The sequence below is a fragment of the Podarcis filfolensis genome (genome assembly GCF_964270895.1).
Source record: "Podarcis filfolensis genome assembly, chromosome: 14".
In the NCBI taxonomy this organism is placed as follows: domain Eukaryota; kingdom Metazoa; phylum Chordata; class Lepidosauria; order Squamata; family Lacertidae; genus Podarcis; species Podarcis filfolensis.
Window position 1 is genome coordinate 46,162,482 of NC_139616.1, and position 14,968 is coordinate 46,177,449.

The window sequence follows — 14,968 nt, forward strand, 5'->3', positions numbered from 1 at the left end:
GACCCACTTTTAACCCAAACATGCACTTGGGACCCGTTTCTTAGTTTCTTACAACATATTTTCCTGGTGGCAGTGGTCCTGCTGGAACCCAATCTTGGATCAGGCCACAAGTGAGTCCTGACCCACCAGCCGAAGGCCAGTGCTCCGGGGAAATCCTGACACAAAGGGCCAGATTCAACTACCTCATTCTGCTAACGGAAGCCAGCCACAGGACTCCCACTAACGCCACGTGGTTTTCCCTCCCTGCAAATCTGCTCTGGAGGGGTGAACCTCTCAGAATGGCATGGGGTTGGAGGAGAGGGGAGATGGCCTTGTTGAGCAAGCAGAAACTCTTGTGCTGATGGAATGACCTCCTTAGCATTGCAATGAATTCCACCCAGAGTTAAGAAGAATTGCAAAACATCTCCCTGCCTTATGGATTTGTTATATTTCGAGAATAGGAAGGTTCCTGAATTCCACATACATCTCTCTCTCTCTCTCTCTCTCTCTCTCTCTCTCTCTCTCTCTCTCTCTCATTTGTAACGGGGGAAAGGAGATTTGATGGAAGGAGGGATGCAGAAGAGGCAACATCTCTGACAGTTGAGCATTATCATGGCTCTGCACATCTCAAGTGAAAGAAAGGAACCCATCACTGATTCACACTCTTTGTTCGCCTGGCCCAGTGAAGTCTACTCTGAGCTGCAAACGGTCTCCATTGCCTCAGGCAGAAAAAGTCTTTCCCATCACTTCCGATCTGATTCTTTTTGCCAGTGACACTGAGAATTGAACACTGGGCCTCCCTTGGTACAAAAGCTTTGCCATCAGCCTATGTCAAGGCCACCAGCACCTGCAGCAAGGAAACCAAGCCTTGCACGTTGAGGTTTAGGAAGTCCCTGGCAGATCTCGGGCCTCACTCGATCCAAAGCACAACTGCCAAGAACTCCGCAGACGAGCAACCCTGATTCGTTGCAAATGGTCTGCTGTCATCCTTCTAAAAGTTGAGGCCAAAAAGCAAGCTGTGAACCCAGTCCAAACCTCTCCTCTGTTTACCTGCCTACCATGCAGGGTCATAAGGAGGAATATGAATATTGCACTTGAAACCCGCTAGGTAAGAGCCCATGCTTCTTTTCCGATAAAACCACCAGGGGCTTTCATGGGAACCTCCAAGCTATCGCACTTGGGTCCGCAGTTTTTAAGAAACAAAGGTTTTGATCAGGGTAGAGGAATCTGCAGTTCCTCAAATGCTGCGTAACTACAACTTCCATCGTCGCCGATGACTGGCCTTGCTGGCTGGGGCTGACGGGAGTTGGAGTCCAGGAACATTTTTCAGTATGGAACTGCCCTACCCACCTCCTGTTGAGCAGCCCCCCCCAAAAAAAAGATCAGTAGCAAGAACGGTAAGGCAAGAGCGGGCCCTGGACTTCTCACTCGCTCTAAAATATACAAATGTCTAGAGAGCTGTAAAGTTCCAATATCTGGCTTAAATCACTCTGCATCTGCAGCTCTAAACCAATGTGCCAAATCTTTGCAACCCTGAGCCCTGGCCACACACAACATCTGAACTCTGCTCAAAACGACATTTTTGCACCTCAGGGATTAGTTCCTTGCTTAGCTGGCTGCCAATTTGTTTCCAGGCCCAATTCAAGGTGCTCATGTTGGTGTTTATAGCCCTAAACCAGGCATGTCCAAAGTCTGTTTCGGGGGCATAATCCGGCCCACCGGTCGGTTTAATACAGCCCCTGTGGTAGTCTATCTCCTGGGGTAAAATCCTTTAAAAAGCTCAACAACTTTGGTTGGTCCTCATGCATGTTGACTTCATCAAATCCGGCCCTCTTTGAAAAAGTTTGGGCACCCCTGCCCTAAACAATGAAGGCCCCAGATACCTGAAAAAAACGGCTTCTCACTAAAGACCTACTCGGGCACCGAGATCAGCAGAGGTAGTTCCTCAGCCCTCAGAAGCCAAGGTGGTCCAGGCAGAGAGGGCATTTTCTGCGGCAGCCCCTAAGTTGTGAATCTCCCTCCCCACAAAGCCGCACCTGACACCTTCAGTATACAGCTTCTGGAAAATGTTGAAAACGCACCTTTTCACCCTAGCTTTGGACACCTGAGGGGGATATTTTAGGACCTGCCTTATTCCTGTGATTGCAAGTTGTTTTAAACACTGTTTTTAACCTTTTTTTTTTAATTGCTGACACCTGGGACCTCAGGGTAAAGGGCAGGTAATAGGAAGGCCAGGAATGGGGAGCCTTTTTTTAAAAATGCAAGGCCCACATTCCCTTCTGGGAAAAGCTCCAGGGGCCACATGCCAAAAATGGGTGGTGCCAGAAGCAAAAGCCTAGGCCAGGCCAGTGTTTGCATAGCTGCCCAGAGTGGCTGCAACCCAGTCAGATGGGCAGAGTGCAAATAAAATTATTATTATTATTATTATTATTATTATTATTATTATTATTATTATTATTATTATTATGGCTCTGCCTATGGCCCCATCTGCACGATATACTTACAAGTATCATCATACCACTTTAGGCCCTTATGGCTCCCCTCAGAATATATATGGAACTGCCATTTGTTGAGGGTGTTGGGGTTGTTTAGGAGACCCCTATTCCCCTCACGGAGCAACCATTCCCAGAATTCCCTGGAAATCTCAGAGTGGTTTAACAGTCAGCCCCCTCCCAAGGGAATTCTGGGAGTGGTCTCTCCATGAGGGGAATAAGCATCAACTCTCAGCACCCTTAACAAACCACATTTCCCAGAATCCTTTGGGGGAAGCCATGCCTTTTAAAAGTTGTGGTGTTTTAAACAAGCAGCAGCTTCCTTTGTCCCTCAGGCCCCATCTCAGCCCCCCACCCAGGCCACTTAGGGGGCTCCCTTTAGCGGTCAAGAGCTGGGTTTGAGCAGTTTAAAGAGAGCCAAGCCAGCCCACGCAATGCAGGTGGGAAGGCCCTCTCCAACTTTTATCCGGGCTTCTGGGAGCATGCGATCGAGGGTGGGGAGGAACAGATTAATTTTTTTAAAGCAGGCAGAGCAACCGATGCACATTTTACCTTTGTGCAGCAGGTCACTTCCGTTGTTTTTGCATTGTTTTTCGAAAACACAGAAACAGAAAATTCCAAAAAAATGTAAGCAAACAAATTAGCTTTATGTATCTGGAGGAGGCACTTTAGAGTCAAAACAGGATGCAAATATAGATGCAAATAATGAAATCACAACAGAAGGGAAAACTGGGTCGGGAAAGAGTAAGGAAGGAATGGGGAGGGAAAGAGGGCAGCAGGTCAGATCCTGAGCGCGCGCACACACACACACACCCTCTCGGTCCTCCACCCAGACAAGCAAGAGGCGTTATCATGCTTCAAGGACACAATCCAGATGCACACTTGGGGTGCAAAGGAGGACAGCTGAAGGATGCAAGGCGGTGGGAGGGTGTGCGGCTTGGGAAGAATTCTGTGGGCCAGAAAGGGGAACAGGGAGGCCTGGGAGGGCCGCATTTCCAGATCAGACGGCCATTCCCAACAGGGTGCCCACCGGGAAGCTTTGTAGATGCAAGTCAACCCTTACCTTCCCCTTCCTCTGGTGTCATGGAAGGGATGCCCAGGCCAAAGCAAAAAGGATACATTTTCACCGCTCCCGATTTGGTGCCGATGGCCATGATTCGTAGCTTGGGGTCGAAGGCCAAGGAGCTGGGCTGGTTAGGGAATCCATGCTCCACAGTCTGGAAGGGGAGAAGAGAAAAATATGTTTTAGTTACACCACGGTCGGGGGTGGGTAGGTGAAGCAAAGGGCTCCATAGGAATCTCTTCCAGAATGGAAAGCTGAATGAGAAGCTGGCGGGGCTCCAGAGCAAGAACGCATGCCTACAGATTAAACGAAAAGCGCTGCATATGCTTGTTTCTTGAAATTCTCACTGTCGACCCAATCAACTTTATTGCAGGCAGCCAAAGGACATTACAATTTATGGCATTACAGAATAGCAGAGCTGGAAGGAACCCAACCATCGTCTAACCCCGTGTTTCCCAACCTCTGGTCTCCAGCTGTTTTCGGACTACAGTTCCCATCATCCCTGACTACTGGTCTTGCTAAGCATGATGGGAGTTGTAGTCCAAAGAGCTGGAGGCCAAAGGTCGGGAAACACCGATTTCTAGTGCAACCCTCTGCAACGCAATTTATATATGAAATATAAAACTTCCGAAGCGATACACAAATTTGGAGGGGAAACTTGTTACAGAGAGTCAGGGAACCACAGCGAATTCTCAATATTGAGAATTATAATGTATTATATATTTGAATCCAGTATTTTGTTTACACCCCCCCCCCCGATGGCTATTAACTGTGACTCTCTGCACCAAGTTTCTCCTCCAAATTAATTCATGTATTGCCTCAGGAGTTTTATATTTTGTATATAAATTGCATTGCAGAAGGTTGAGACTAGATGGCCCTTGGGTCCCTTCCAACTCTTGCTATTCCACAATTAGAACGCAGAACAAGAAGCAAGAATTTGAAGTTTATATATGTACATGTTACACACACAGAGAGTTCCCCTGCCATAGAAACACTGCAAATTGCAAAGGTTATCTGCAGAATCCTCTTGTTCATCTCAAGAAAGACGGTGGCTGGGCCCATACAGATCCCATCACTCTGCGCATGCTCCAAAGACATGCACAAGAGCCCAATCACAGGAGCAGATTCATCAGTCCAAGGGCCACCTCTTGTTCAAAGGCAACCTTCCAGGGGCCGCAGACCAGTGGTGGGTGGAGCCAGAGACAAAAGTGGGTGGGGAAACACATGCAAATGAGACTATTGTAGAGTAGGCTAGTTTTAAGACACACTCACAGACCCTTTTCTATCCTCCATCCAAATGTGGCCTAGGCCAGGACAGTGTTTGTATAGTCGCCCAGAGTAGCTGCAACCCAGTTGGATGGGCGGAGTGCAATTATTATTATTATTACAGTGGTGCCCCGCAAGACGAACGCCTCGCAAGACGAAAAACCCGCTAGACGAAAGGGTTTTCCGTTTTTCGATGCGCTTCACAAAACGAATTTCCCTATGGGCTTCCTTTGCAAGACGAAAGCCCATAGGGAAATCTCCAGGACAGCGGGGAAGCGCAGCACGTCTTCCCAACTGTCCTCCGACCTCCTCCGAAGGCTGGCGGTGGGGCGGAGAGACCTCCTCCCGCCGCCAGCCTTCGGAAGGCTGCTCGGAAGGCTGGCGGCGGGAGGAGGTCTCTCCGCCCCACCGCCAGCCTTCGGAAGGCTGCTCGGAAGGCTGGCGGCGGGAGGAGGTCTCTCCGCCCCACCGCCAGCCTTCGGAAGGCTGCTCGGAAGGCTGGCGGCGGGAGGAGGTCTCTCCGCCCCACCGCCAGCCTTTGGAAGGATGCTTGGAAGGCTGGCGGCGGGAGGAGGTCTCTCCGCCCCACCGCCAGCCTTCGGAAGGCTGCTCCGAAGGCTTGCGGTGGGGCAGAGAGACCTTCTCCCCACGCCAGCCTTCGGATGGCTGTCCTGAAGACTTGCGGTGGGAGGAGGGTTTTCCTTCCCACCATCAACATTCAGAATGCTGTTCTGAATGTTGGCGGTGGGGAGGAAAAACCCTCCTCCCACCGCAAGCCCCGGGAACAGAGGAGAAGCGCTGCGCGCCTTCCCCTCTGTTCCCGTACCTGTCCTGAAGGCTTGCGGTGGGGAGAAAAGCCCTTCTCCGCACCGCCAGCCTGGCAAGCGGTCTCCATAGGAACGCATTAATTGATTTTCAATGCATTCCTATGGGAAACCGTGCTTCGCAAGACGAAAAACTCGCAAGAAGAAAAAACTTGCGGAACGAATTAATTTCGTCTTGCGAGGCACCACTGTATTATTATTATTATTATTATCATTATTATTATTATTATCATCATCATTATCATGGCTCTGCCTGTGGCCCCATCTGCACGATATACTTAAAAGCATCATCATACCACTTTAGGCCCTTATGCCTCCCCTCAGAAAATATTGGGTAATGCCATTTGTTGAGGGCTATGGGCTTGTTTAGGAGACCCCTATTCCCCTCACGGAGAGACCGTTCCCAGAATTCCCTGGGAGACTCAGAGTGGTTCAACAGTATTCCCAGGGAATTCTGGGAACTGCCTTCTGCGTGAGGGGAATAAGGGTCAACTCTCAGCACCCTTAACAAACCACATTTCCCAGAACCCTTTGGGGGATTTTTAAACATTGTGGTATTTCAAAAGTACAGTGGTACCTCGGGGTTGAGTACTTAATTCGTTCTGTAGGTCCGTTCTTAACCTGAAACTGTTCTTAACCTGAAGCACCACTTTAACTAATGGGGCCTCCCACTGCCACTGTGCCACCGCCGCGCGATTTCTGTTCTTATCCTGAAGCAAAGTTCTTAACCTGAAGCACTATTTCTGGGTTAGCGGAGTCTGTAACCTGAAGCATATGTAACCTGAAGCGTATGTAACCCAAGGTACCACTGTATATGGCACGGAGATGGCCTCAGCACCAAGGCAGCTTCCTTTGTCCCTCAGGCCCCATCTCAGCCCCCCAACCAAGGCTGCTTTGGTGGGCTCCCTTTAGCAGCCAAGAGCTGGGTTCGAGCAGGTTAAGGAGAGCCAAGGCAGCCCACGCAATGCAGGTGGGAAGGCCCTCTCCAACTTTTATCCGGGCTCCTGGGAGCAGGCGCTCGAGGGCGGCCAGAAAGGAGGAACAGATTAATATTTTTAAAATATATAAAAATTGGCCGAGAGCTCGGCGCAAAGCAGCCACTCCTTCCTCATCTCCCCAGAGAACGTTTTCAGCCAAGGGCTGCGTTATTATTTTTCTCCCTTCCTTGGACCCGACAGACAAATGAATCTTTTCAGCCAATTCCAGCTTCGCGTCTCTCGGGCTCAGAGGTCAATGCGAGTGAACATTCAGCGGAGAGAGGAAGGCAGGGAGAGAAAGAATCTGCATATATATATATATATATATATATATATATATGGAAAAGGCTATCGAGCAGTTGAGTTTCCAGCTTCCTCTCCTTGCTCGGCCCCCATAGCAGACCACACAGAAAATGAAGCCAGGGTGCCCTGACAAGGAGGCCTCGCCCCACGGCGCAAAAGCAGGAGGCGGCAGAAAAGAGAAATGCAACATGGCCCTGGCTAGGTTGCAGAAGGGTCTAGTATTTAGGAGCTGAGCAAAGGAATGATCCCGGAGCAACGGGGAGGCCTTTCTGGACACCTGCCAGCTTGCAAAACAAAGAGGGGCTTACATTTTCTTCCACCCGGAAAAAGGAAGCCAGAACAAAGAGGTTGACCAAAGCTCATGTTTCACATTCTCCACCCAGGTAGAACCGCAGAATCACACCGACTTGGCTCACGGAGAAGCGGGCAGGGAATCCTTTTCAGCCAGAGGGCTGCCTGGCCTTCTGGGGGCCACGTGCGAGTGGTGGGTGGGACCAGGGCAATGCTTGCTAGCTTTGTACAATAGTCTAGCTCAGGCATAGGCAAACTTGGCCCTCCAGATGTTTTGGGACTACAACTCCCATCATTCCTGACCACTGGTCCTGTTAGCTAGGGATGATGGGAGCTGTAGTCCCCAAAAATCTGGAGGGCCAAGTTTGCCTATGCCTGGACTAGCTTCTATACACACAGAGAGATACAGTGGTACCTCTGGTTACGTACTTAATTCGTTCTGGAGGTCCATTCTTAACCTGAAATTGTTCTTAACCTGAAGCACCACTTTAGCTAATGGGGCCTCCCACTGCTGCCGCGCTGCCGCAGCACGATTTCTGTTCTCATCCTGAAGCAAAGTTCTTAACCCGAGGTACTATTTCTGGGTTAGCAGAGTCTGTAACCTGAAGCGCATGTAACCCAAGGTACCACTTTACACTCTACCCCATGGGTAGGCAAACTAAGGCCCGGGGACCAGATCCGGCCTAATCGCCTTCTAAATCCAGCCTGCGGACGGAGCAGGAATCAGCGCGTTTTTACATGAGTAGAATGTGTCCTTTTATTTAAAATGCATCTCTGGGTTATTTGTGGGGCATAGGAATTCGTTCATTTTTTTTCTTTCAAAATATAGTCTGGCCCCCCACAAGGTCTGAGGGACAGTGGACCGGCCCCCTGATGAAAAAGTTTGCTGACCCCTGCTCTATCCTCTATCCAGGCAAGCAAGAGGCATGTGATTCCTGCGTTGCCAGGGGTTGGACTACATGGCCCTTGGGGTCCCCACCAAAATGACAGTTCTAGGGTTCCACGTTCAGAGCTCAAGCAGATCAGAGCTTAACAAACTTGGGACCGGTTTACCTACGAGATCGCCTTACCCCACAGGTGCCCACTCAACCACTTTGACTGGTGGAATTAGAACTACTATAAGCGCCACATAACACCCATTCCACCTTTGTAAGAACTTGCATGTCTGCACTTTGGAACTCCCTGCCCATTGACATAAGGCGGGCACCTCCACTGTATGCTTTTCAGAGCCTGTTAAAAACACACACACACCCCGACAAGCCTATCTCTGTGCATAGCATGAGGCTCTTAATCTCAAGGTTGTGGGTTTGAGCCCCACGTTGGGCAAAAGATTTCCACATTGCAGGGGGTTGGACTGGATGACCCTTGGGTCCCAACTCTACAATTCTGTGATGCCCAGATGATTCAGAAGTTGAGGTAATTTTAATCTCTTTTAGTATTTTAACTTTTGTATGTATTAAAGCAGGGGTGTGCATTTTCCTTGATTTCCCTGTTTTAGCTCCTTGTAAAACGCTTCGACGTTTTGTTTGGTTTTTACAATCAATGGGTGTATAAATCTTATGAAATAAATAAATAAGGGCACATCCCAGCTGGGCAAAAATGCACAAGGACAGAAACACGCATGCTGAAGGGGCGTGGCCTGGCTAGAGTCCCTGGGGCCAGAAAAGAGAGCTCTGTGGGGCCACATTTGGCATAACAAAGTGAAGAACTGAACACAAAGGCAATTCAAAACGTGCCATCAAGGAAATCAGGATTAAGGGAAAGGAGCATAAAAGACTGCATTGATTTTTATCCTCCTCTGCCCCCAAGGAGCTCAGCATGCCACAAAGTGCTTGTCACCTGTTCCCTCCGTACCTTGAAATCATTGGCTGAAATAACGCAATTAGAATGTTAGATTGCTTTCGGAATGTTTTCAATTTTGTTGTTTTAATTATGTGTTTGCTGCGCTAGGCTCCTTTGGGAGGAAGGGCGGTATATAAATTGAATGAACATTGGTAATAATATTTTTAAAAGCACCACAACCCTGCGAATTAGCTTAGAGAGAGAGAAAAAGGGTGACAAACCCAATAGCAGAGTAAGGATTTGAACCCAGGTCTCCTGATACTACACAGGATACCAATTCTTTTGCTTTCGGGAGTCACGAGGCAGCAAGATCCTCCTCAGACGAGACTGCGAAAAACAAAAATCTGGAAGCCGTGTCCAGCTGCTCCTCTGGCTCCCGTAATTGCTACGACACTTTCGCCCCCTCCTTCCCTCCAAATTTATTTTTGCTTTGGGCATCTTCAGGCTGCTGTTCAGGACAAAGGCAACGCTGCACACAATTACGACACAGTTTAAAAATAAAACACAGGATACAATTATCGGGATTTCAAAAAGCAAACTGCAACACCTATAATTTAACAAACCACTCAGCCAACCATTTCTCACAGTTCCAAACCAGCAGAAAAAGAGCCATTAATTGAGAGAACTAAACAGCTTATCACTTAGGTCACCAGACAGTACCTTGCAAGCTCTGCAAATTGCATTTGTAAACAAGGGCTGATTTTGCATTGTGTGTGCACGTTTGTGTGTGTGTGTGCGTATGCAGATAGACATACACACAAGACAGACACATTCCTCAAGAAGCAGATTTATACAAGCAGGCCACACTACCTAGCAGGGATGGGGAACCTGTGTCTCTGCAAATGATACTGGACTCCGACTCCCATCAGCCCTAAACAGCAAGTCCCACATCTCTGTCTCCTGCAATCGCTCCAAGTCATGCACACAACCTGCTTTGCAGTAATGCCTCACTGGATCAGAACGCCCCCTGGTCAAGCACGATGCTGCCCTTTCGTCCAGCTTGTTATGTACTGAAGTTCTCACCCTGGGCCAGCAGGGGGATACTGTAGATAGTTTTCACTCAGGTCCACATATGCAAATAAGGGATTGAAAGTGACGTTCATTGATTGGATAGTTACAGAAAATGGTTACAGTTGCGTTGTAGTGGAGCTCTATATAAGCAGGCTGGCTGAACCCTTCAGTTCAGTTCAGTTCTGGCCTGTGAATAAACAAGAGCTGTTTGAAGAATCGCTGTGTCGTCTGATATGTTCACCCACAACTTAACACAGCTCATCTCTCTTAAGTTGCAAGGGCCACAGGCTTAGGTCACGGGCAGGATCCGATGTCCTGCATTGGCACAAAACAAGAGCACCCGGGTTGTGAAGTTACAAATCCTGGCGTACGGCTTCCAACAGAGAAACCAAGCTGAGCAGCTCGCAGTCTCAGATTCTCTGAAACAAGTGGGGAAGCTGGTGGCCCCTGGGTTTCTCTCTTTGGCCCCCAGGTCTCTCAAGGCCACTCCCCCTCTCTCCAGGACACACCCCCTCACAGACCCTGCTCTGCAGCCTCCTCCATCCCTTTGCCTGGCTAGGAGGGGCTACGTGAACTGAGAAAATGCCTCGTTTGCCTGTATGGAAGACAGACCTGTGTGAGTGTGTAGAAACACAGCTGGATTGCACGCTTCTGTGCAAAGGGAGGAGTCACACCCATTGCCCTGCCCACTTTTGCATCTGGCCACACCCACTTTTTTACCTCTGGCCCCAGACACCGCTGGCAAACGGCCCCTGGAAACTCATCCACGAGAGAGCAAAGAAAAAGAGTCCACCATCTCTACCAAAGGCTGTATCCTGGCAAACCAGGAAGTCCAAACAGATTCAGGGAGCTGCTTATATCAACTTAAGTTGTTTTGTCTACACTGACTGGCAGTGGCTCTTTGGGAAATCAGGAGGCAGGATCATTCCCATCTGCTGCAGCCCAGTCTCTTTCTAAGTGGAGACTGCAGGGATTGAACCTGCAGAGCTACAGTCTCTCTCCCCCTTTTCCATCTGCTGGAGAGAAGTGCAAGAGGGGAAGAAGAATGTCCCCCACCTCAAAGCCAAGGCCCACTTCACCTGAACCTAAAAGCACCTTTAAACATAGACACATAGCACGCAAATCAGTCACAGGGCTGCATTTGTGTCGCTCTCTCCCTTTAAAGCACATCCAAAACACGTTCTTTCCCGCAAGGAATTCTGGGCATTGTAGTTTACTATTCCCAGAAATGGGCAACGAACTACAGCGCCCAGAATTCTTTGAGAAAAAGGATGGGTTTCGAATGTGTTCACAGGGCCCCCACCCAAAAAGAAAGAAAACCATTGATCAGACAGAACAGCTTTGAGATCTTCGTTCGCAGGAAGAGAGAGATAGCTGTGGTTTGTTTGTGCTTCTTTCAGTGTTTACCCATCTTCGCATGCGGGGTTTGTTATTATTTTCTCAGGTGCTTCCCTAACACAGAGCCTGGCAACTGGGCTACAAATGCCAACTGGGCGAGTCATGGCGGTTTTGTCAGCTCACCAGGGTTGTGACCGGGCGGAAGGCCTCAAGAGGATGGGTCAATCCTCGCCACGAGAGGATCACGGTGCAGGGGAAGGCAGAGGAGGCAATATCAGACATGCTTTTCTCCAGGCAAGCTTTGAACAAACAAGAGAGAGCCAGCCAGGATCCTATGGCTCAGGAAAGACCAGGGACATCCTCCAGCAGTCAGAAATGGCCGCTTCCTTAGGTCACACCAGCCTCATGCATCTAAAAGGACATTTGTCCCACTTTTTTAACTGTCAGAGCTTCTACCAAAGAACCCCGAGATCTGTAGTTCGTTAAAGCGGCTGGGAATTATAGCACTGGGAGGGGTAAAACTACAGTTCCCAGGGTTCTTTGGGCAAAGCCATTACTACTTCAAAAGCAAAAGGATTAACATGTTTTAAATCAGGCATAGGCAAACTCGGCCCTCCAGATGTTTTTGGGACTACAACTCCCATCACCCCTGACCACCGGTCCTGTTAGCTAGGGATGATGGGAGTTGTAGTCCCAAAACATCTGGAGGGCCGAGTTTGCCTATACCTGTTTTAAATCTATAGTGTGGATGGGACCCTGCTCTGTTGGGGGCAGTGCAGTTCGCCTTCCAAAGAGCTATCTGACTCAGGTTTTGGAACGGGATAACATGTGCTCCTTTGGGAGCTGTCGAGAGGCCTCCGCCCCACTGAAACAGATCATACCACCCTACTTCTTTAAGAAAATGGTCCCCTGTGTTCATTCCCCAATATGCGTAAGATCTGGACAACTCAGAAATTGCTGTGTGTCTTAGATGGGCGCCCCAGCTGCTGAAGACTCCAAACTTCCAACCGCTCAGATAGACTGCTCCGGCCTCTTGCTGCTCTACTGCTTGACCAGAGGCAGGTAGCCAGAGTTGCAAGCATGCGTCTCAACCACCAGTATTCTATGCCTTTGTGAGCTTTCACCCTGCAGTACTGCAGGTACGGAGGCAGTAAGAAACCCCCAACTAATCCAGCCTTTCCCAATAGGGTGCCCTAGTACAATCCAAATCACCTGGAGAGGGCTCTATAGGGTGGGAAAATATAATATTATTCGCCAGGGGAGAGTGTCCCAAGCGAGAGACCACCGATAAATGGATTCCGCTTCTTCTCCTGCAAAACTAAAAAAAAAAAAAAAAAACGGCAAGAGTCCATTTCGGCTGGTGACTCACAAGCTTCATGGGTGGCTATTATGCCAGGTCAATATCTGTGCTGCCCCTTCTTGTGCAAAGTGCCCCTCTGCCTGGCCCGCTGCCCACTCTAAGCCTCCAAGAAGCACATGTCCGGATCTTTCAATCCATCAGATCTGGGACAAAATGCACGCAGATGCTTAGACGAAAACAGGGCACCAATTCAACTAGTCCTCAATATGTGGCATGGTCTCAGATGCCCACTCTGCCACTCTTGAGGGCAAAAGGGAAGAGGGAAGAGCAGTTGCTTGGAATGCAGAATGTCCCAGGTTCTCCCACCACCACCAAGAAATTTTAAGTTGTAAAGAAAACATTCCAATTTTTAAATCAAAGATTAAAAAAACACTAATCTAAATAAAAACACAAACCAACGGGGGGGGGGGGGAGAAGAAAAACAAGTGAGAGACTTCTGGTTCTTTGCTTGTCAGGTATATATAGAAAAGTATTCAAAACATCCACTCCCAACACAGCACACAGCAATTCCACTTTGTATAAACCAATATCTTCTCCAATCCTCCAATCCAGGTATCATAAATTCATTTCCTTTTTCACACAAAAAGTCTATAAGGAGTTTCTAATCTTTAGTAAACATTGACAATGATTTTTCTCTGATTAGACACGTCAACGCCATCTCAGCCTAGTCCAATAATTTTAACAACTAGTCCTCCATCGTAGATAATGATGTATCTTTCCATATAAAAGTCTCGCCGCTGTGATCATGTGTTGAAATACAGTCGTACCTTGGATTTTGAACAGCTTCTTGAACTTTTTGGCTCCTGAACACCGCAAACCTGGAAGTGAGTGATCCCGTTTTCAAACGATTTTTGGAAGCTGAACATCCGAAGGGGCTTCCGATTGGCTGCAAGGGCTTTCTGCAGCCAATCAGAAGCCGCGCTTGGGTTTCCAAACGTTTTGGAAGTCCAACAAACTTCTGGAACGGATTCCGTTTGACTTCCGAGGTACGTCCCAGGTTAAATAACTACCATCTCCAATTAAAAGCAACCCCCTCCCGAACCAGGTAGAGAAGAGACGCTTCTCCACCTGAACGCATATAAAATTGCTTAGCTAACTTATTTTCAAAGAATACATATAAACCAGCCTAAGAGATTTATGGAATAATTGGTATTTTGTGTTTTGTTTCGTAACAACAAGTTCAATGCTAATGTCCAACCTTATGAAGCTTTTGACCTGCTGTAACATTTTGAACATTTCTTTATGGCTTTCATCTTTGATTTATTTTGTTTATTCACACATAAATGCTAGGGAAAAAACCCCCACAAATTTAAAAACAAGCCAGGGACGTTCCTCCTACTTTGAACCACAACATACAATGTTGAGCACAACATCTTTAATGAACAGGCAGCAGCACGGCTTTCAAACAGGACTGGAGAAAGGAGTTTCGGAAACAGAAAGCCCTAGAAAGAGAGCTTGGCCAAGCCAGCACATCGCTTGCCTTTTCCAATCAGCCTCCACATTCCACATTGCAAGAGACAAAGTCGGAAGGAATCAGCAGCACCAGGAGAGCCACGCGGGAGAGATTCCCAGAGCAAGTGAGCAGAGATGTAATCTGACACATGGACGCAGATTTTTTCCTGGGCTTGGTGGGGTGCCAGGCCATCGGAGCGGGGTGGCATTTGAGGGTCTAAAGCAGGCATGTCCAAAGTCTGTTGTGGGGGCCTAATCCGGCCCTCCGTTCAGTTTAATCCGGCCCCTGTGGCGGTGTAAAACCCTAAAAAAACCTCAACAATTTCAACCCTTAAAAAAGGTTAACAACTTTGGTCAGCCCTCACGGCCCTTCACTTCATCAAATCTGGCCCTCTTTGAAAAAAGTTTGGACACTACTGTTCTAAAGCATGGGTAGGCAAACTAAGGCTCAGGGGCTGGATCCAGCCCAATCGCCTTCTCAATCCAGCCCACAGACGGTCTGGAAATCAGCGTGTTTTTACATGAGTAGAATGTGCCCTTTTATTTAAAATGCATCTCTGGCTTATTTGTGGAGCCTGCCTGGTGTTTTTACATGAGCAGAATGTGTGCTTTTATTTAAAATGCATCTCTGGGTGATTTGTGGGGCATAGGAATTCGTTCATTTCCCCCCAAAATATAGTCCGCCCCCCCCCACAAGGTCTGAGGGACAGTGGACCGGCCCCCTGCTCAAAAAGTTTGCTGACCCCTGGTCTAAAGCATCTCATCTCAGA

General features: G+C 48.5%; 1 protein-coding gene and 1 long non-coding RNA gene across 7 annotated transcripts in view; one reads left to right on the forward strand and one right to left on the reverse strand.

The window, feature by feature from the left end:
• The window catches only part of LOC310749297, a 193,288-nt gene that overhangs the window by 109,504 nt on the left and 68,816 nt on the right, over positions 1–14,968 (forward strand). The window lies entirely within an intron of this gene.
• Positions 1–14,968, reverse strand: part of LLGL1 (LLGL scribble cell polarity complex component 1) — a 78,861-nt gene that overhangs the window by 52,191 nt on the left and 11,702 nt on the right. For 5 of the 6 annotated variants that reach the window (XM_083585590.1, XM_083585592.1, XM_083585591.1 and 2 more), the window contains exon 2: positions 3,591–3,688. In XM_083585590.1, the coding sequence (XP_083441716.1) occupies positions 3,591–3,688 (98 nt within the window). Of the gene's footprint in view, positions 1–3,590; positions 3,689–5,920; positions 6,039–14,968 lie in introns of those variants that run through there. The other variant, XM_083585593.1, reaches the window with a different exon arrangement.